This window comes from Malaclemys terrapin, chromosome 8 (assembly GCF_027887155.1).
Source record: "Malaclemys terrapin pileata isolate rMalTer1 chromosome 8, rMalTer1.hap1, whole genome shotgun sequence".
In the NCBI taxonomy this organism is placed as follows: Eukaryota; Metazoa; Chordata; order Testudines; family Emydidae; genus Malaclemys; species Malaclemys terrapin.
The window spans coordinates 2,059,836-2,082,385 of NC_071512.1; the positions used below are offsets into that span (position 1 = coordinate 2,059,836).

At 43.3% G+C, this 22,550-nt stretch overlaps 1 protein-coding gene across 2 annotated transcripts in view; it reads left to right on the forward strand.

Moving 5' to 3' along the window:
- RNF145 (ring finger protein 145) overlaps positions 1-22,550 on the forward strand; it is a 65,186-nt gene that overhangs the window by 34,291 nt on the left and 8,345 nt on the right. For both annotated transcript variants that reach the window (XM_054037972.1, XM_054037971.1), the window contains 3 exons: positions 6,712-6,803; positions 12,714-12,949; positions 17,423-17,598. In XM_054037972.1, the coding sequence (XP_053893947.1) occupies positions 6,712-6,803; positions 12,714-12,949; positions 17,423-17,598 (504 nt within the window). The remainder of the gene's footprint in view (positions 1-6,711; positions 6,804-12,713; positions 12,950-17,422; positions 17,599-22,550) is intronic.

Consider the following 22,550-nt stretch of genomic DNA (forward strand, 5'->3'; position numbering starts at 1 on the left):
GGCATTCTTGACGATGTTCAGCCTTTTGGAATTTTTGAATCACTGGAGAACTTCTGTTTCCAGTGCTGCTGTTCCACTTCAGGAATAACTTGTGGTTAAGGCACAGGACTAAGAGTCATGACATCTGGGTTTTATTCCTGGCTCTGGTTTCAGATGTCCACGTTTTTGTGTGACCTTAGGCAAGTCATGTAACTTCCTAATGCCTCAGCTTCCCCATCTGTAAAGTGGGGTGATGTTAAGAGGGGGATTGAGGGTTGATTCAATACTGTTTGTAAAGGATTTGGAGAGGCACTGCCAGACAAAAGGTGTAAAACATAGTAATGTGTTTAGTGAGAACAGTCACCATCATGGTAACTCCTGGGTGTCTGTAAAATAAAGGCAATAATAAAGGATAGATAATAGGACAGAAAATATCATAATGCTGCTATATAAATCCATGGTATGCCAGCACCTTGAATACTGTGTGCAGTTCTGGTCAGCTCATCTCAAAAAAAGATGTATTAGAATTGGGAAAGGCGCAGAGAAAAGCAACAAACAGATTAAGGATATGGAATAGCTTTTGTATGTGGAGAGATTAAAAAGACTGACTTTTGAGCTTGCAAAAGAGACAACTAAGGGGGGATATGATAGAGGTCTATAAAATAGTGACTGGTGTGGAGAAAGTGAATAGGGAAGTGTTATTTACCACTTCCCATAACATAAGAACCGGGGTCACCCAAAGAAATTAATAGGCAGCAGGTTTAAAACAAAAGGAAGTATTTCTTCACACAACTCAGTCAACTCATGTGGAACTCATTGCCAGAGGATGTTGTGAAGGCCAAAATTATAATGAGGTTCAAAAAAAAACCCAGATAAATTGGTGGAGGATAGGTCCGTCAATGGCTATAAGCCAAAACCGTCAGTGATGAGACCCCATGCTGAGCATCCCTAGCCTCTGATTGCCAGAAGCTCGGGTTGGGGGGTGTCACTCAGTGATTGCCTGTTCTGCTCATTCCCTCTGGGGCACCTGGCATTGGCCACTGTTGGCAGACAGGATACTGGGCTAGATGGACCATTGGTCTGAGACAGTCTGGCCGTTCTTATGTTCCTATCCAAGCTAACCTGAAAGGCAGATTCACAAGCCCCCTCATGAAAAATAGATGCTCCTCTATTTCATACACAGTTACATCAGCCTCTTGCACAAACATTATACAATCTTTGCCTGGAAATTTCACTGGGATGTGTGCTTATGTTAAAGAGAGGAACCCTGCATCATTTCATACGCCTTGTTTTTCTGTTGTGCTGTGATTCTGTCCCACAATTGGCAGCATTGAGAATTATGGGGTTCCAATGAGTGGGGAAATAACAAGCAGGAACTATTTGTTATATCCAACTTAATTTGTTTTTAATATGACAAGACATGAAACCTAGAGTTGTTTTTTGGTGGGATTGTTTGACGTTAATTGAGGAGACTGATTAGCCGAAGTAAATGACAGTGGCATGACACAATTAGGCCAGATAACCGCTGTGTGTTATGGCAGTTGACTACAAAGCACCTTTGTTAAAAATGGAAGAGCCTTTCTTGCATGTATGAGAATATAAATGTATGAGTCAAATATAAGCATTATCTGAATTGTCCCTTTGTTTAGAAATATAGGTTATTCCTAAGGCTATGTCTTAGTCATGGGTATTTTTAGTAAAAGTCATGGACAGGTCACAGACGGTAAATGAAAATTCACGGCCCCTGACATGCCCATGACTTGTACTATATACCCCGACTAAATTTTGGGGTGGGAGGGTGACCTGGGGCACCGCAGGTGCTGGGGAGGGGTAGTTGGAGGGTCTGGCAGGCTCCCTACCTGGCTCCGCACCTCCCCGGAAGCAGCAACATCCCCCTTCCTCAGCTTCTAGGCGGAGGTGTGGCCAGGCAGCTCTGCGCGCTGCCTCTGCCCTGAGTGCCAGCTCTGCAGCTCCCTGGTCATGCCGCCGCCTAAGAGCTGAGGGATGTTGCTGCTTCCGGGGAACCCCCACCCTGAGGTAAGTGCCACACAGAGCCCTCACCCCCTCTTATGCCCCAAATCCCAGCCCTGAGGTTCGTCCCACACCCAAATTCCTGCTGTGGGGGAGGTGCAGTGGCCCAAGACTTCCCCAGCAGCGGCTGGTCCGGAAGGCGACCAGCCTGCTCAGGTAGCCTCCGGGCCAGCCGCACCTGTGGCTGCAGAAGTCAAGGAGGTCCCGGAAAGTCACAAAATCCTAGCAGCCAGTGGATTGTGAGTGGCTTTCTTTTTAACTTTCTAACCTGAATTGGCTTTAGAACTGCATTCCCAACAGCAGTAAATCTGGAAATCTGATTTTAGCTTTATATTTATGTCCTAATTTTCTAACAAAGCTTATGAGACGTTTAATTTAATAAGAAAATAATTGTTTTTACACTATTCCAGTAGAATGAACAATTGAGAAGTTAAAGGTGCAGCTTAATAAAGCCTTAATTGATCAAAATTGAGTGCACACACTCAGTCCAATCAGCATCTTTGTATAGCACTGCAGCTGTTCGTGGCCTCTTCTGAATATCTGTACCAGAAGATCATTATTCTTGTGCTGCTAATGTAATAAGAAAATCACAGCTTTGATGTTTCACTACTTTTGAATAAGAAATTAGGATTCAACTCATCTACAAATACTTTTTTAAAAATTGTGCTACAATTTTATACTTCAGTACTTTACAGATCTGTTACGCTCTCATGATATAAATTATTTTCCTTCAAATGTTGCTGCAGTTGAGCCTGTAGAAAAATGACTCAAAGGAGATCTGATGCATTATGTGTCAGTGTGGGTCTATTGTAGGTGCACATGCATCTGAGATCAGTCTCTTGAATAGCCTTGTCAGTCATGGCCGTGCACGTGTCCTGTGCCTTTGTTCTCCCATCTCAGTACATAAAGGGTATAGGGCTTGCAACCCTTCCTCAGTTCCCTCTTACCACCCACAGCAGAGAGAATGAACCCAGTGAGTGTCTGACCAGCTACTCCCTTCAGAGACCTTTACATTGTTGTTGTTTTTAATCAGGTTTGTTGAGACTTTGTCTGCACGCTCCCAATCGAAGGATGTTTCCAAAAACCCCATCCCCAATCAGTGACCCTGTTGAACATTGGTGCGAGGTGCTTTGCACCAACCATCATGCCTAATGGTAGATTCCAAACGCTGCCCATCCTGCCATGGGCTGATCCTTATAGAGGATAATTGCTAATGCATATTTTGCCTAGGGGAGAGCTACATGTGCTCTGTGTGCAAGTCCTTTTCTTTAGGGTCTGCAAATCCAGGGTTGGTCAGCTAGAGCAGTCCGCATGGGTCACTTCAAACCCAGAGGTGATGGTCACTACCAGAACAAGGCCAAATAAACCAGCATTGGACAGCATTCCTTTGAGGGCAAATCATACCCCAGGATCGGGCAGCAGAAAGAAGGAAAAGAGGACTCTAGTAGAGCTGACACTGACATCTTAGACACTGACCACCTCTGTGTTTGATGAAATCTTCAGCGCTGACAGCCCCAGGCAACAAAGCCAGCACCTGTTCCCACAGGTAAAGGGGACACTGACTCATGCAGCTAGACAGAGCTCAAATATAGCTCCAAAACTGAAGGGAAGTGCTGGAAGGAAAACATCACTCCATCAAGGACAGAGCTCCTAAGTCCTCAGTTAGAACTGGAGTGGATCAGGGAACCAGAGACCTGGCACTGCCCTCCATACTGATATCCATGAGAGAGCCAGGCAAGGGCCCAAGATATACACTTGAAGAATCAGTCTCCTCCCAGAGACATTTCGAGGACTGAAGAGGTGACTGGCACAGGTATCATATCACCCCACAGCACCGCTGTTCAAAGAAGAAAAGTACTGCTTCTCACCAGCATTGAGCAGAGAAGAGGAAGTGTGTATAACTGGTGTTGGGAAGAGAAGGACACATGTTCTTTCTAGAATCCTCTAGATTTCTTCTCCATCCTCATGTATTTTAATGCAGATTGTCTAAAGAGCCCCATTTCAGTGTACTTGGCACGTACTATGATGCTTGAAAATCTGCATTGAGCAAGGGCTGTCACAGATGCACAGAACAGATTTTTGAAGTGTTTGTTTTACTACTTGAGATTAACTTCTGAATTCCAGAGACCTTTTTCAAATGAGAAGGTGAATTGCAGGGTGGAAGCTTAGCTGTTTATCAAGTAGGGATAGAGCTAAAGTATTTCTCCATGTTTAACTGGCACAAGCTTGAATCCCTGGGCATAGTTGCATTAAAGCAGTGTGAATGTGTTGGATAACTAGCACTGAGTCACATGCACGGTCTTTGTTGAAGGGAAGGACTTTCCTCTTTCATTTGATTTGGAGATCTGTTAGGAGGTTGCTTTTGCTTTGACTGGAATGACTGCTGTATTGTTCCAATATGTCCTTTGTATTTGGACGTGCTAAATGTTCATATTCTTTCTGCGGAGGTCCACAGATCTGTTACCATGAGTACTTCCTCCTACTTCTGAGGCAGAACCGGACTTGTCAGTCACTGACAGCAGGGAATGCCCCCATCCTGAAGTTCCCTCCAGGTTTTTTTTCTGCCTCCCCAGCACCTGGTGGCTCAGCCAGTCTTCCTTGCTGCAGAGCTTTTCCGAAGGAAATAGCAAACTTTATTTCAAATGTTTAGGCTAACAGTTTGGTTTAATGTGTTTAGTTTCCAGTTGTATCCCAGGGCTGTTTTAGATGTTTTTAGAAGACTGTCCTCTCAGCTCTACTCCTCTTTTAGGTATTTGCAGTGGCTGGTGCCACTGCAGGCTTCGGGGAGCAAGGCAGGCCATGAAATGCCAGAGGCAAAATGAAGGGTTGGTCTGGGTGACGTCACCTTGGCCAACCAGCACAGTTGGAGAGACTGGATCTGCCCGGCAAGATGCAATGCAGACCTGACAAGATTGTCTCAGGCCTCCTTCCCTGGCAGGAATGGAGCCAAAGAACAGGGTCCAGGGCAAGCAGCCCATTTACCCCATCTCTGTTAAAGGGTGAAGCAGGCAGAGCTTCAATATATTTTCTCTTTTCATTTGCACTGCCATGTTCCATATCCCCATCTTTAGTGGAAGAATACTTACATTGGACTTGTGCACACTATCCTGTTATTAAATAATCCAAAATGATCATCTACACCAGTGGCTCTCAAACTTTTTTACTGGTGACCCCTTTCACATAGCAAGTCTCTGAATGCGACCCCCCCCATAAATTAAAAACACTTTTTAAATACATTTAACACCATTATAAATGCTGGGGGCAAAGCGGGGTTTGGGGTGGAGGTTGACAGCTCGCAACCCCCCATGTAATAACCTTGTGACCCCCTGAGGGGTCCCAACTCCCAGCTTGAGAACCCCTGATCTGCACCAATGACAATAGAGTTAGGTTTGATGAGTGTGTGTTTACATATGGGTATATGAATTTGTTCCCCTTCCCTTTAACTATACATATTCTACTGAGGGAGCAATGCAAATCAATCAATCAATAAATAAATACAAAGAGTGACACAGATACATAAACTATGTACATCTGGTGATTTCAGCTGTCCATTACTTGTTTTTATGAAGCCCTGTGATAGAAATTGAAATGTTAACATTAAGTTTGAACTTCACCTGTTACTTAGGTTTAAAAACAAAAAAGAGAGAAATTAGACGAGATGGGGAGAAATGAGGGGTGGGGTGGAGAGAGAGGAGTGCCTTCTAGTTCTTCCACAAAGAACAAAAACTGGCTGGTTTCCTAGAACTTTGACCTCTGCTTTTCCTAAGTGGTCTGCTGCTCTTGAATCATGTACTTCGGATGTCTTCAGGTGCTCTCTCCTTCCATGCATACTTCAGTTGGTGCAATGCATTCTTGTTGGTCAAGGTAGGGAGTGTTTGGATTTTCATATACCAAACTGAGGAAATTAACTTTCACCACACAGAAAGGAAGCGAGTTACTTATGCAGGTGATGAAAATAAGTTGTTCTCTTAGGTTGGAGTTCTTGAAGACAGCCACATGTGACATGTAGTAGAATATTTCATTCCAAACCAGCAATGCTGGAATACTATAGGAGGGGAGGGTCATATGACAACTGAAACAAAAACTGGTGCATTATACATAATATGTTAACGTAGAGACGTTCACCTTGTTGTAAAATCTTTTCTGTTACCCTCCCCTGCTTGCTGGGCTGCATGCCCAAGTTAAAACTACTCCGTCACTCATTTAATTTGAGCACCACTCATTACAATACAAGTTTTGAGAGTTCTGTGTAAACTTGTTAATTTAGGCTGTGATTCAGCAAGGCATTTAAGCTGGTTCCTAACTTTAAGCATGAGTAGTCCTTTTGAAGTCAAATTTGATTTGACACTTTTCCATTTAAAGAGACAGGTTTTAAAGGGCACAAATGACCATTTTAGTAAAAGAGCTGACAGCAGTTTCACCAGCAGATGAATTGGAAGGACATTTTTGTTCATCCCTCTAGTTACAAAACTGCTTGACGTGGAGGTGGGAGAAGAAACACTGTGATGGACAGAAAAGAAATATTTAAATACATGTCACTGAAAAGTGAAGTAGTCCTTCAGTCAGCAAATGGTTTCTTTCCAAAATTTTCTTGTAACTTCAGTCTGTTAAATACAGGGTGCAGCAAAGGTGCATATTATATGAAGTAAACTCCTTTCAAGCTGGTTAGAGATGTCTTCGTATTTTGTTTTTGTTCATCAGGGATTATGTTAAGAGTGAGCTGGAGTCGGGATATGAAGGGCCAATGTATTTAGAACCTCTCTCCATGAATCGTTTCATGACCGCCTTAATAGGTAAGTGCAGCTTAAACATCTAAGGGGTGGCAGGAATAACTACTTGTTTCTAATTCTCATCCTGATCTCTTCTACATGCACCTTTTTTTTTTAATTTCTTGGTACTGAGTGTCTCTTGGCATTAGAGGTTTTTAAATAATAATGATATGTACTTTTCCATTGAGAGGATTGGATCCATGCGGCCTTATGATGTAATTCCATTTACTACAACTTTACTAATAAACACATTCCCTTGGGTTGCAATTTTGCTTATAAATTAAAATCTTCACTGTGCCTGTTTACCTTAATATTAGATTGTAAAAGTTTTAGTGTCACTTGCTTTTTCATGTAACAAAATGAACCTACTAAGTTGTTGTAAAGACCGATTTTGGCATGCTAACCTGTGCTGTGGCCTTCTGACTTTGATAGCACGTTTTTGTTGCTTCAAGAGGAGTCAATCACTGGAGGCTTCTATCAAAAGTGCAGAGTGGTTTTTTATGTATACCTACAGATGGATTTTAAGCCTTTTCCATAACGGAGATTAGTGTGGCTGAAAATTTGCCCAGGAAATAACAATTAATTTAAAACAGTTGATTTACTGAGAATGCTGGTACTGTACATGTTTTTTTTTTTTTTACTTTTGTCTCTGGCTCCCTGGAATGTGTTGGGGGAAGATCTGAGCATCTCATCTAGGGGCAACGGGTCCCTTGGTTCAGTGCCCAAAGGCAGGGCTGGAGCAGTGGAGAATGCTATGGTCTGTGTTGCCTTCAAGACTAAGTTAATAAAACCCAGTATGTCTGTAGTTGCCACCCTTACAGTTTCACTTCCTAAAATTAATTCTCCTCCCTTCCTGTCTCGCTGTTAGACTAGCTCTCTGACTCGCTGGCTCTGATTTAGAGTCAACAGTGTAATTGTTTGAATTCCTCACATGGAATTTCTACAATGCCTTCCAAGTATTAACAAGCATGTATGCATAATCAATACTTCTGTCTTTAAAAGTGCAGAACAAAAACATTTGTTCTCAACAGCCCTGTGGGTTAGGCAAGCATTATTCCCATTATATAGAGCTAGGGAAGCTGACATACCTAGAGATTGAGAGATGTCTTCTACCATGCAGAAGTTTGTGTAGGTGGACCTGCAAAGGTGCAAAAAACTATTTTAAATTCGGAGTGCCAGTAATATTATTTCCCTAGTTTTGACTGAAATGCAGAGGTTAACTAAGCTTTACTTGATGGCTCGTGAGCTATTCTTTCTCAAAAGTGTTACTCATAACAGCAGATGTGATTTGCATATATGAAGATCCCTTTTTCTAACACTGTGTAATTTTTCCCATGATGAACTTTGACCAGTAAAGAACATGTTTTGGTATTAAGGTCACTGAGCCCTACCACATTTCAGTGGGAGAACTTAGGAATGTTTACAGCGTGTGTTCATAGAATGATAGAAAGTCAAAAATCTTTTAAGACAGACCCTCTTCAATTCCTCTTGCTAAGCTCTAAGGATTTCATCTACAGTAAAAGCTGTTTTATCTGGTACTTCACCAACTGGAAAGCTCTAAAAACCAGCATTTCTGATCTTCATTGAAATTCTAGTTTGTAGTCCAGTTGGCGTGGGGCCAGCAGGCGGTTAGGGTGCGGTGCGGCATGCAGGCTCTGGGAGGGAGTTTGGGGGTGCAGGGTTGGGGAGTGGAGGCGGGTGCCTGATCCAGGGGGCGCTCACCTCAGGCGGCTCCCCGCAAGTGGTGACCTGTCCCGGCTGCTCCTAGGCAGAGGCGCGGCATGTGGCTCTGCGCGCTGCCCCCGCCTCACCCCGAGCGCTAGCTCCACAGGTTCCATTAGCTGGGAACCGCGGCCAATGGGACGTGGGGGGGGAGGGAGGCACCTGCCGGCGGAGGCAGCACACAGAGCTGCCTGCCGTGCCTCCACCTAGAAGCAGCCAGGACAGGTCGCCGCTTGTGGGAAGCCGCCCGGGATGAAAACCCCCAGATCCCACTCCCCAACCCACTGCCCCAAACTCCCTCCCTCTTAATTAACTGGCATTTTTCACTTCCTGGCACCCCTCATACCTCCAACATGCCGGATAAAACAGCTTTTACTCTATTTACTATTTCGACTGTGGAGACTCAACTGCTCCCTGTCTACTTGCAGCTGCTATAAAAGGAAAACCATGTCTGAGATGTGTAATGGGAACTGAGGCTGGCTTTATACCGAATGTTACGGCTTCCAGGATGTATACGTTTAATTTGTGCATAGGTTATAACCTGTAAACTGGTCCCTGCCTCAAAGTAGTTTGATCTAATCTAATTTACAATTACATTTAAATGTATTTATGTATAGAAGTTTCTGTAGCCCTCATGTCTGCAGGGTTTGTAAATGGGCTTTCAACAGCCATTTATTCCTGCAGGCCTGTGGCTCAGGATGACCATTGCTGACTGAGATTGCTAATCTATGCCTTAGTGCTGCAAACGGTATCATTTGAGGGTCGCCTCGTGTATAAACATGACATCCCATAACCATGTTAGCTTTGGAATTTTCCCAGCTAAGTGGCTTTGGAAACTATGCTGCCCACAACATTAATCTTCTTAAGATGTAACCCCAATAGTGTATATTTATTTTAACCACAGTTAAAAAACTGTAATGGATTAATGTGGAAGAAAGGGAGAATTTGTCGGCATCAGCCTTTTGTGGGGAGGTGGAAGGAGGGAGTAAAACAAAGACAGTTCTATATTAGAAAGGATTTGGAGGAAAAGTTTACCATGTCAGCTTGCTTACAACAAGTCTTCCATTAGGTCATGAGCTAGACGATTGAGGTTGCAAAAAATGTGCAGAAGTCTTGGGTGCAGAAAAATGGTTTTGTGCTCTCAGAGCTCAGGCACTCCGCAGGAGACAGCCGTCCTTCCCTACTGTCTCCTTCCCTGAAGAGCGCTTAAATTCTGCAGGAGACAGGGTACACAAGCACTGCTCTAGTACATCACTCAGCCCATGGTTTCCAACTTTCAGAATGCCAGTGGGCGAGTGGATTTGTTGATGGTTATTAACAATTTGTTGGCACAGTCTGTTCTTCTGTGTTTTGACATTCAGAACAAGTGCCTTTCTTTTGACTAATTATATCATTACCTTATGTTGTCAGTGGTTTTTATCACATAATACCACCTCCCCAAGATAATCTGACTGTGTCTTTCCAAGTTCTTTCTATCTCTCTCTATAACTATCTTTCACATGGAATGGGGAGTACCTTTTCATCAAAAGTCCTGTCATAGATCTTTTCAGATCCTCCCTGAAGGGGTAGACAAATAGCACGACACTGATTTGAGAGAGCAGATCAGAGCCTTGAGATAAAGTACTCCGTTTATTTAATTTGGTGACATGCAGCCTCCCTCCTGTGACAAGTAACTTTCAGTCAGTGCTTAGATTCCAAAGGTGGAAGAGGAGACTGCTGGGTATTCTCAGGGAGTTAGCATAACATTGATTTGCTGCATGTTGATTAGTAAAGGAACATGGTTGCACTCCTTTCTGTTAGATGAGACTTAGATCTGTGGTCCTGCCCTTCAAAATCATGAGAGATCCAGTGACATTCTTTATAAGAGTATAAGGCTATGTCTACACTACAGACCTTACAGCAGCACAGTTGTACCGCTGCAGCTGCGCTCCTGCAGGGTCTCCCATGTAGCCACTCTCTCCTGTCGGCATAATTTAACTCACCTCCAGCGAGTAGTGGTAGCTATGTTGGTGGGAGACACTCTCCCACCGACATGGTGCTGTCCCCACTGGCACTTCTGTCGGTCAAACTTACGTTGGTCAAGGGGATGTTACTTCACACTCCTGACTGACAAAAGTTTTACCGACAAAAGTGCTAGTGTAGACAAAGCCAAAGGGGACTAAACCGGTGCTGTGGCAAAATTTCACTGTAGATAATTACGTCATGCCTATACCCGAGAAAGTATTGGTGTTAGTTTTGGTATTCTTTTGTCTACAAAGCTGGGTTGCCTTAGTTACTATGAGTCACAGTAACTGGAGTAAATCCAACTGTACAAGCAGCTGAGTAGCAGAAAATTGTTAATGCGCAGTGATGTGCTGCCAATAGTTGAACCAGGGCTCCCGCAAAGATTTTTCTCCCATCTGCTAACAAATTTCATGTATTGGGGACAGAGGCTGAGAGTGGGTTACGGGGAATGGACAGAAAGCAGGAAAATGATGAGGGAGGGACTTGGGGGTCTTCATTGTTTCCTTTATCCATTTAAAGGAAAATATTCTCTCAGAACCACAGTCAAGGAAGGGAGGCAGCATGACCAGGCAAATATATTAAGTTTACTTGCTGGAAATGTGATATTTATGTTCCTGAGAAATATACTTTGAGGGTCTAGCGCAAAGTGCAGCTTGAGAGCAACTTTCACGTGGTAAATTAGCTCCCCAACTTTCACAATAAGCCATAAATCAAGCAAATCCCATTTCGAAACAAGCCAATCCCTAAGAACCCCAACACTCTGACTAGTTCCCCCGGCGTGCAGTCTGGGACTGTGGTGGACCCGCTGTGCACCCCCGATTCCCCCCTCCCCCCCGCCCCTACTTGCCCCTTGCCCCTGCTTGCCGAGAGCTGATCCAAAAAAAGAAGCTACAAGCCAAAAACTAGCCAACAAGCAACTCACAAGCCAATTAAGCCAAAAACAAGCCCGATTTCTGATTTATGTTTTCCCCTGCAGGTTTGGCATGTCTGCTTGAGAGGTGTGTGCAAACCATAGAATCCTAGGAATGGTGTACTGGAAGGGACCTCAATAGATCATCTAGGCTAGTTCCCTGCAATGAGGCAGGACTAAGTGTTCTCTAGACCAGAGGTTCTCAAACTGGGGGGCATTTCGGAGGTGCAAGAGGAGCTTTGGGGTGGGGTGGGGGACTTGCTGCACACATTTTACCCACAGCAATGAATAGTCCAGGAGTCGGCAACCTTTCAGAAGTGATGTGCCGAGTCTTCATTTATTCACTCTAATTTTAAGGTTTTGCGTGCCAGTAATACATTGTAACATTTTTAGAAGGTCTCTATACCTCTATAATATATAACTAAACTATTGTTGTATGTAAAGTAAATAAGGTTTTTAAAATGTTTAAGAAGCTTCATTTAAAAATTAAATTAAAATCCTTCTACACCCTCCCCACCACTGAAAATCCGCTTGCGTGCCAAAGGTTGCCTACCCCTGGAATAGTCCATGCCACTCTTACTTCTGTGCTCCTGCTGGGGGTGGTGCCTGCCTTCAGAGCTGGGTACCAGGCCAGCAGCCGCTGCTCTCCTGCTGCCCAGCTCTGAAGGCAGTGCCGCTGCCAGCAGCAGTGGAGAAGTGAGGGTGGCGATGCCATACCATGCCACGCTTACTTCTATGCTGCTGCTGCTGGCAGCGGTGCTGCCTTCAGAGCTGGGCGCCCAGCCAGCAGCCACTGCTCTCTGCTCTGCCATCAGACTGAGTGGCCCGAGAGTGATCTCCGGATAGCCCCCCAGCCACTCCTTCTCTTCCTCCTATCTCAGAAAGAAATGACAGCATGGTTGGGCTTCAGAAACTCTCAGCCCTATGTACATATATGGGTGAAGCTAACGGGAGGGATGAAGAGATGATTTGCCCAATGGTCATAGGGCTTGTTCCAAGGTCCTTCCTTTCATTGAGCAGATAGAGGCCATACTCAGTATGTCAGCCTTTTCTCTGATAAATCTTCTTATTGCGACACACAGTGAGATGGTATCCAGCATGCACTCTGAGGGTGATATCATGTGTGAACCTCTGAAGATGCAGGAAAATCCAGTTTCATAACAGGTGTGCTGTAGTTAACAGAACTGTCATGGGTAGTACTGGATATTGTTAGATGCTTTACTGGAAAGCTAAATTAAGATGTGTGTTTCCTGGAGGAGGTGAACAGCTTGCTATAAAATACTTTGTCATGTTTTCAGGTCAGCTGGTGGTATGCACCCTGTGCTCCTGTGTCATGAAAACCAAGCAGATCTGGCTCTTTTCTGCTCACATGCTCCCTCTGCTGGCACGGCTGTGCCTCGTCCCTCTGGAAACCATTGTCATCATCAACAAATTTGCCATGATTTTCACTGGCTTGGAAGTGCTCTATTTTCTGGCATCGAATCTTCTAGTACCATATAATCTTGCGAAATCTGCATACCGAGAGCTTGTCCAGGTAGGCTGTACACTGATCATACTCTGTGGTATTACTTTATATTTTGTGGTCTGAAAAAGCAGTCATTGCAAAATATCTTCCATGGCTCAGTTTTTGGGAGTTAATTGTGCTTTCCTATCATTCCATATTGTGTTTGTCTTAGCAACGTCCTCTTCCACTTATTTAACGTACATTGCAAGACAGCATGGACTAGCAGTTAGAGCAATGACCTGGATTCTAATCCTGGTTGATCACTAAACTTGTGCAACTTGCTTGACCTGCAGTTTGCCTAACCCATGGTTTTATTGGATAAAACCCAGGGCCTCGGTAGGATGGATGTTATAGTTGCTAAATCGGAAATAAGCTGCTCTTGGAAAGCAAATTGCACCCACAAAAACAATTGCAGTAATTCTGGTGTATATAATAATGCCCTGTGTAGAAAAGTGGCAGTTTGTAAGTATAACTTATCTTGAGTTGGAAATGAGAGATCCAAGAAAAAACATGAAACCAAGAATAAACTATGAATAACTTACACTTCTGGAATATTAAAATGCATTAGCAACTTTGTATACACATAAACATCAGTTTGGAAATTCACTCCTAGCAAAGGCATCCATTTTTCCATTGATGTGTGTAACTTTCATTAATGTCAGTTATGCAAGTCGGTTGAAAGAGAGACTTCAGAATTGGCTTACTGCAAATCAGAACAGACTGAAACATGGGGAAGCTTTCAGACAATTTTAAAAAGGAATTTCCTGGCTTTTGTCAGGCAGAGTAACTCTTGTCAAATTTTTCAACCAGCACCCGTGTACAAACCCCAGCTGTGCTACAATCCCCATTTGTAGCTTGATAACATGGGTTATTATATACTCTTTGGCTGCAGAGAGAGACAGGAATGAACACCAGTCCCTATGGAGTGCTCCAGTTCTGCCAGACATAAGTCCCAAGCTGCATATGTTGGCCCAGCAAAATGCAAAGTGACTTGGAATAATGAAGTTTCTTGAATCATGAGGAAATGGAGAATTGACGGAGACTGCAGTTTCTATGCAGAATATGAAGATAGGCTGCCTCTCCAATGAAAACAATCCATGTCCTCTCACTGTTTTTAAAAATGGGTTCTGCCACACATGCGTGTAAGGCACTCTGACCTACATGGACTTGCTCTGAAAACTTCAGAATTACGTGTCTGGTTCTAAACATGTTCCAGAAGCTTTTGCTTGGCCCCTTGCTGAGCAGGCAGTTTTTTCAAAGTGACCTGTAAAGGGGGGAGGAGGGGAGGGAATTGGCTTGCACTCTGTTTTTACTGCTGTGTTGTATATAAAGAAGCCCTGAAAGGTTTTTGTGAAAAGGAATTTTTTTTTTCCCTTTTTTTTTTATCTGATCTGATCTCGCCCTCGAAATCTTTACAGCTTTGTCTAGGCTAACCATTTATCCTACAAACTTCCTGTTGTTGCTAGCGGAGCCCCAAATGTGGTAGAAATGGTGGGACAACTAGTGTGGATGAACATCCTGCAGCCACTGGTGTTCTCACTGCCATGTTGCCTAACTCTGCTTAGGTTAGGTCAAAATGGCACAGTGGTAAAAGCTCTAGCATTTGCCAGATCTCTACTCTACACTAGGACTCCCACCAGCACTGTCCCCCAGTGCAGTAACACTGGTGGGGAAATTTTTGGTAAAATTCCCTACTGCAGACCCAGGCCCATCTGAAACTTGGGAATTTTGTTTTTTCTTAACACCTATTTAACCTCCGTACCTAACACATTTAGTTGAAAAGATGTTTTTGTCAAAGATTCAGTGCTCTTCATTTAAGTATGAAAGCTCACAAGGCAAATCTGAGATGCCTTCCCCCAAGACTGGGGAAGACCAGACTTGACACTCTTCACATTTCTGTGGTGGTAATACAAAATCAACCACATAAGGCAGCAGGGTTTTTTGGGAAGATGGTCATTTCCGTACGTCATAAAGTAGTGCAAAAAAAGCCTGAAATCCAACATTGTTTTTTTGTAGCTTACCAATAAACCCACCTTAAACCTCAAACTGTTTTTAAAAGCTAGATCAACAGCTAACACTTGAGGTGCAGTGACATCATAAATGTACTGTCAACTCTTCTTTCTTCTTTGGCACTTGTGTTAAGAACACTTCAATATCTTGAGGTTGTTTTAATGCCATATGCAAGCTCGAAGGAAAAGCTACTCAAGTGTTTGTTTTTTGTCTATTCTCCTTACCACTTTATTGGCCATTATAAGTGCGCTAATAAGATTGTTTTTATAATCACTGTAAAGATTTGAAAGTAAGTGATTTTTTGGGGGGCTGCCTCACTGACTCCCTTTGTCTTTCAAATCTGTGTTTACTAGTCAATGCAGTACTGTTTTGGCCTTGAGAAAAAAATATTCTAGTACAAACTCTTCAAGGAGCATTGCTCACACCATGTTTCTCCCAATTCCCTATGCAAATCAAGGGCATAACTCCTCATGTGTGGCTATGGAACAATTTGGAAGGTATTAACAACATGCTGCTAGAATAATAAGCAGCTACAGCTGAGAATAGTACTGTGCAATATATGCTGGAGAGAACTTGCTGGAATTAGGAGAAATGTTAATGCCGCTGGTAATCTTTTTTTGGAAAGTGCCTCTGAGGCAAATTGCCTATGCCAACCTCAGCAAATGGGGACAGTTGTAGTCGTGTTGGGCTGCATATTTTGATTATAATCTGGTTTAATTGAAAGCTGGAAAAAACAAGAATCACCCTTTTTTCATTTTATTTTTAAGGAGCTCACTTCTGTGGAAATCTAGAAGTTATTCCCTATTCCAGAAACAAAAATCGGGACAAAAAAATTGGCCCCATTTTAGACCTGTTGTAAGTAGATGCAACTCCATTGAAGGTCAAGGAAGATGAATCTGCTTATACCAGATTGGAGTTTTGCCCTAACTTGATTTTAACATGACGTCCTCGTCATCCTTTGCCATCACTTGTGATAGTTGCTGACTTGAGCGTGAATTATTCAGTGATAACTTAAGCCAGTAGTTGTGACCTCACCGTTGTTTCTGAGGCTTTGCAATTGTAGTATTGCAAACAGTAGTTTGTAATACCAGTGGAAAAACATGGGGGAAGAGGGATATTAAAACACCCAGGACCAATTTTTAGCTTAATCTTCTGAACCCAACAGCTCTGGAGACTACGCCCAGAGGGAGGATGGGCAAAAGCAGCTTGTCACCTTATGTATCCTGGACTTTGGGGGCTGGTATAAGTTTAGAGAACCTGCAGGGGCTGCATACAAGTTAGAGAGCTTCCCAGAATCCCCTGCATTGCTCAGTACTATAGGTACACCCCCTCTCTGTGTAGGGTTGCTTATGTTGGTCCCATTCTGCTCCTGTGCCACGGGAATCTTCCGCAGGGCCATTGAAGCTCCTTTGTAGTGCCTGAGCACAGGCTACTTTTGGCCACCAAACTAGTAGGCTGCTTGTTAATCAGCTATGATAGAAATTACATTTCTAGGACCTCAGTGTAATATGTTCTAATGTTTGCCAGGGTTGACAGGCATCTGCAAATAATCTGATTTGCCTGCTCAATCTTTCACTGTCAAATACTAGTACACCTCTACCCCAATATAACGCGGTCCTCGGGAGCCAAAAATCCCTACCGCGTTGTAGGTGAAACCCCGTTATATCAGGGTAGCGGCGGCAGGGCTCTAGCAGTAATTTAGAGAGCCCGGGGGCTGTGGACGTGTGGAGCCTGGGCCCTTTAAATCGCTACCCGAGCCCCGCTGCTGGAGCCCTGGGGTAGCGGCAACAGGGCTCCAACGGTGATTTAAAGGGCCCGGGGCTCCCCGCAGAAGCCGGAGCCCCGGCCCTTTAGATCGCTGCCCGAGCCCCACTGCCGGAGCCCCGGGGTTACCACACTATATGCGAACCCGTGTTATATCGGGTCACGTTATATCGGGGTAGAGGTGTAGTTACATGCTTGTAAAGTACAAGTTTTTCTCTAATTCTCGTCTCTTAAAATACATACTTCCTAGTAGGTACTTGTGATTCTTGTCTTGGCTGTGAGAAACAGACACTTGATTTAAAATAAAGCCATGAATAATTTCCCTGTCACTTTTAAGGGATTAGCCTTCCAATCTGAAATTCCAGCTTTCTGAAAATTGCTCCATAGTCACCTAGTATTAACATTGTACAAAGAGTAGTATAAACTTTAAAGGAATTGCTGTCCAGACTGTAACTGTCATATGTTGCAAATGTGCCAATTTTTAGATATTTAGCCTCTGCTTTGACAGGTGTCTGAGACACTTAGCACCTGCCTTTAACAAAAGGTCAAAGAAGTACAAAGTCAAAAAATCCTTGTAACTGACCCGCTTGTGCCACATGAATCCGACTCATGGTTTGAATTGCAAATGAATTGAATGTTTGTTTGTTTGTTTTTTCTATTCTGTTATCTCTGTAAACATACAGGATGTGAACAAATACAACAAACTGGTCTTGTCTTTGCCTTGCCCAGGTAGTGGAGGTGTATGGTCTCCTGGCATTGGGGATGTCTCTGTGGAACCAGCTGGTGGTCCCCGTTCTATTCATGGTGTTCTGGCTTGTCTTATTTGCTCTTCAAATCTACTCTTATTTCAGCACACGAGATCAGCCTGCCTCAAGAGAGAGACTTCTCTTCCTCTTTCTGACAAGGTAATTAACTAGTGTCCATAATAAGCTGTTTTCTGTGCATGCATTGTTTGTATTCCTGAACTAATCTACTGTCTTCTACAAAATGGAATGGTTTAAATCAGCTGTCTTCTTCTAGTCCCCAGTAAATATTTGTCCGTATCACGAAGCCCCATGCAGATTAGTCCAGTGAAGCCTTTTGCTTCACAGCAGCTCAGGACAAAGAGGTATTAGCAGAACTATGGAAAAGCTCCCAGTGAATACAGAATATAACTTAGTGATGGGCAAACCACTGTACACTCAGCTTCAGCTCAGAAGTTTGGTAGGGCTTCAAAAATTTGAATCAGTGAACTCCGATATCACCAGCTGAGGCTAGCTAGCCCATTCCTCCTCTGGTACTTGTCTGTAGGATTGTGTTGAGGAATCGATGAGTCTGTTGGGTCCTGGATGCTTTATTTTCAGCTGTGGTATGCAACACGTTCTGGAGTGCATCAAAACCCATGCCATAACTGAAAGTTTAGCAATGAGCAACGACCATGGGGAATTCCATCCACAATATCAGCAGTATCCGAAATAAAGCCAAAAAAAACCAAACTTATTGTCCTCAGGAAGGAGAGACTTGGGTTATCTTTCTGATGGTGATCCTAAATATCCCAGTATGCTACTCTCTTCCCCAGTTGGATTGCTCTTGAATCTAGCTTTCAGGGTATTGGACTGGATTCTCTAACAAACTATTTCTGATGTTTGGTTTGTTCTGAAGGGTGTATTTTATTGAGCAACCCACATTCTTACGGACCATTTCATCAGCAGCGGGACCTTCTCAGTGCCTTTGGTGCTTGGGAACTTTTCATACCTCTTCTGTCTTGTTTTTGGCATTCATCTTTCTACAAGATTTTAAGAAAGCATATTACACTCTGTCTCCAGTCATTCCCTTACTAGATTATGACTCACCAGTCTTTCCGTTCACCCTCTTAGTGCATTTGGGACCTTCTTGTCTTTCTACTAAACCACACGAAGAAGTTGATACATTGCCAGCATCTCCTAACTCTTTCTAAAGGTTTGTTTTTAGAATAACCCTGTTTGACACCACAGCCTCAGGATCAAGGTTCTAGAACATTCCTCTCACTTACCTTTCACACATGGGTCTTGTCCATCACAGTACTCAAGCCCTCTGAATTCAGTGTCAACTTAAAATAAACAGAGAAACACAAAGGGTTTGAGGGCATTACATACTAAAATGTAATGCAACACAGTACTAATGGCATTATTCAGCATTAACAGAGGTGATTAGTTTTCAGTTAACCCCCCCGCCCAACTTTATTTTACACCTCCACTGAAGTTTTAATTTTGCACAAAGCAGAATATTGACTTTACCTAACTGTAATGTAGCAGTTGCCAGGGATGTGGGCTGCCTGACCTAATAGGGCTCTTCCATCTCTAATTTCTGTGATTGAGTTGAAGAAATTGCAGGATATTTGACTCTTGTTACTAGGGGCAGAAATCGGAGAGTCCCTTGACAGCAGGAAGGTAAAGAATCTGGGGATGACGAAATGGCTCTTCCTCGCAGAGAAGACCCAGTATCTCCCACATCACTGAGTCATTTAGGCTCCGAGCTCCCCACTGTGCTTAATACAGAAGCCTGTGCTCTAGTGATGTGCGTACTCTGTCTGGCCACAGGCAGAGAGCAGAGGCTTGTACCACATGGCACAGCAGGGGAGCTTCGATTTTCTAACACACCTCATGCATTTGGCAAATATTGTAGCTATTGCTACATGCACAAGATCTCCAAAAGGAAAGATCTCTAATGCCAGATTGACACACTCAGTGCAAATATCACTCTGAACCACCGTTGGTCTTTGCAGGCATGAACCATCAGTATTCTAGTTACTGAAATTATGTACCTGGTGCAATCTAAACCACTTCCGGTTCTAGTGTTTTAGATTCTGGAATTGTGCCATAGAATTGAGGGGCAAGATGTGAATGATCATGAATCAATCCATGTACATCAGGTAGAACTTGCCTGCCAAGTATCAGAATAAATCTGTATCTTCATAATAAGTGAGAGTTAAACAAGATGCCATCTCGAAAATATTACTTGCCAGACTTCCTCTGTACAGCCCAAAACATGAAAGCACCAGCCTTTTTCTTGTAGACTCAATTTCATCACGCTCTGGGGACATGTTTCCTCAAGGCATCCTTCCTGGTGGGTTTTTGGCAATTGCTGTCATCTTTTACCTGCCCAGGAGCAACAAACACAACCAGGAGACTTTTATACCAGTGTTGTGGGGGCCAAAGATGCATTGCTTTGCCATGGTAAGAAAATGCAACAGTAGCACTCGTTTCTCTTCTGAAGAAAGAAAGCTCCAGTAGCAGGTTTTATCTCTGTTTAGGAGAGGAAGTTAAAATATCATTTTGTTAGACAAGCTAATAAAGATTCTGTAGTCAGCCAGAAGACTTCACTGTACTGCAGTCTACTTAGTAAAATGGAAAAATGTTTTTCTGCCAGAAAAGAGCAGTGTGTGCACACGTGCCCTTTATAAGCAGTAATGAATGATTTCCTAGAGCTATACAACTCCAGAATTCAAGCAAGCGCAATCAGAGTGCATTTAATAGCAATGTTAAGCTTCCACAAATGCACAACAAACAATAACAAAACACAGCCTTCGTTGTATTTTTTTTGAAGATGGCGAGAATTCAAACCTTCAGGACAGTTACAAACTCACACCTGTGGGCACATAAGGATAAATCTGAAAGCTCTCCAGTCAGTCCTTTGTTTGAGGTTTTTAAGCTCCTCTGAGTCCCTTACATGGTAAATTATCTCCGCTTAAACTTCATTAGGAAGGGTGGTAGCCTACTTGCTAGAGGGGTTGAAAGTTCTTGATTATGGAGCCTACCTGGAGGCTCAGCTATGGTGGATCAGACTTCTCCTTAACTATCGTTCCTTCATTCCTGACGACTTTGGGGGGGGGTGGGGAACCCTGAAGTTATTCAAAAATACGTTGTATAGCAGGGGCCCTTAATATTAAACATCGCACATGACCAGTACTGAGAGGGACAAACACCAGCCCAAGCACAGTTCCTGGGAGATAGTCATCCCTTCCAGAGACCTACACCTTTTTTGGCCAATTCTTTCCTATTTACAGTCACACCAGAGCAACATACTGGGAATTTTGAGGAGTCACTAGAGAACCATTGTGCCACAATCATCTGGCATAACTCTTCTTTTCCAACCAGTTACACAGATCTGTCTCTTGTGCACATGGAGTTTTATGCTTATTGTTTTGGTACTGTAGACGTGCCCTTCTTTGCTGGGGGTTGTGGTGATGGTGAGTGTTCTTAGAAGCCAATATTCCGTTACAGACTCTGTTTTCTCTATCTTCCGAAAGAGCTTGTATCACTCACTGGAGGATAGGGAGGATTTGATGAGTTATCAGGAGTACCCCTTGATTGTATGATGAGTGAGACTCTTCCAAATTCTCTGCTTTGGGTTTCTTTCAAAGACCACTACCATTCATGTGCAGAGGCATAGCCAGGAAGTTAAGAAGCTTCTCGTGGGCAGCCTATTCAGCTACAAAAGGCTTTCATGCCCTATTAACTTAAAATGTTGGATTGCTGAAGAATAAGCAGAATGATCTGTAATAAAACTTGAGCTGTTATTTAACATAGACGCTTTAAAAAGAGATGACCTTCATTTGTTGCGTTACCTCTCTGGTGCCGTATAAAACATTAAAAATGGACTCAGAGTACCAGTGCACCTATTTACCGTTTCCTTTGTTCCATTTAGTGTTTCTGACACAAGCTCTTTCTTGGAGCACTTTGCTTCTACTTGACCCAGCAGTGAATTAATTAGAATGTTGCAGTGTGGCATCCTAATAATTTCTCTGGGAACAGCCTGATGTCCTGAAGGAACCAGGATTGCTGTTGTAACCAAAGGTGCCAGAACGTGACCCTGAGTTGAGTAGCTGAGGACTCCCTGGCATTAGAGAAAGCAAGCATAGAGCAGCTCCACACCACTGCTTTCCAGCTCTGCTGACATTGGAGATGGGGGGGATGTATCACCAGAGCACGCTGCATTCTGCTGATCTCTAGCAGTGTGATTCCCATTCAAGGCTGCTGTACTCTGGAGAAACACTGAGACTGCTCTAGACTGCACTGGGCCAGGACTACAGAAAACCGGCCCCAGGATGAGTGAGCTGAAACAGCTCTTTGATCCCTCAAACTTGGCTGCACCCAGCTTTTGTGAATCCTCAGCTGCATCCTTGTGACTTCACTATAGTAACAAGTCAAAGGAGAAGTAGGCCTGAGAGCGAGAGCATCATGTGTTCTTGCTCTGATAATTGTTTAAAGACAACCTGTCTTTTTGGTATCGTTTATTTGAAGTTTGTACTAGACTTCTTTTGTGGGTCAGCAGTAGTGTGGAACATCAAGATCTCAGATCACTTTTCAGACCAGAATTATGAAGAACTTTGCAATTTATTAGCCATTTTAATAACCGTTTATATGAGCATTATATAGTGACTGGCATCCTGGCAGTATTGCAATGGGTGGGAACTAACCAATCAAATCGATCTACTGTAACTTTGCGTCTCCTTGTGGTAACTGGATTGAAATGTCATTAAGTGAATTGAATGCATCACATTTCCATGCCTGAGAATGAGTGCTCTTCTTTATTAAAGTAAAAGCAAGATAGCACCACCATGTGGGGCTGTCTTGAAGCACAGTCTGAATGAGCAATGGAGAACCACCTGGGCTTGCTTATCAGCTGATAGAACTATGCATTTGTGACTGAGTACCTGTGAATCTTTGACCTTTGATGTCCGAGGAGAAAATAGTGGACTGTGCTCTCCTGTAATTTTGTCATAGAAAAACATGCATTTACTTGTGGGGCTTCTCAAGTTATTTTTTTTAAGCCAATCCAGATGTAATTTCAAACCAGCTCAGACTCTTAATTGAAGAAATCTTTTTATTAATTAAAC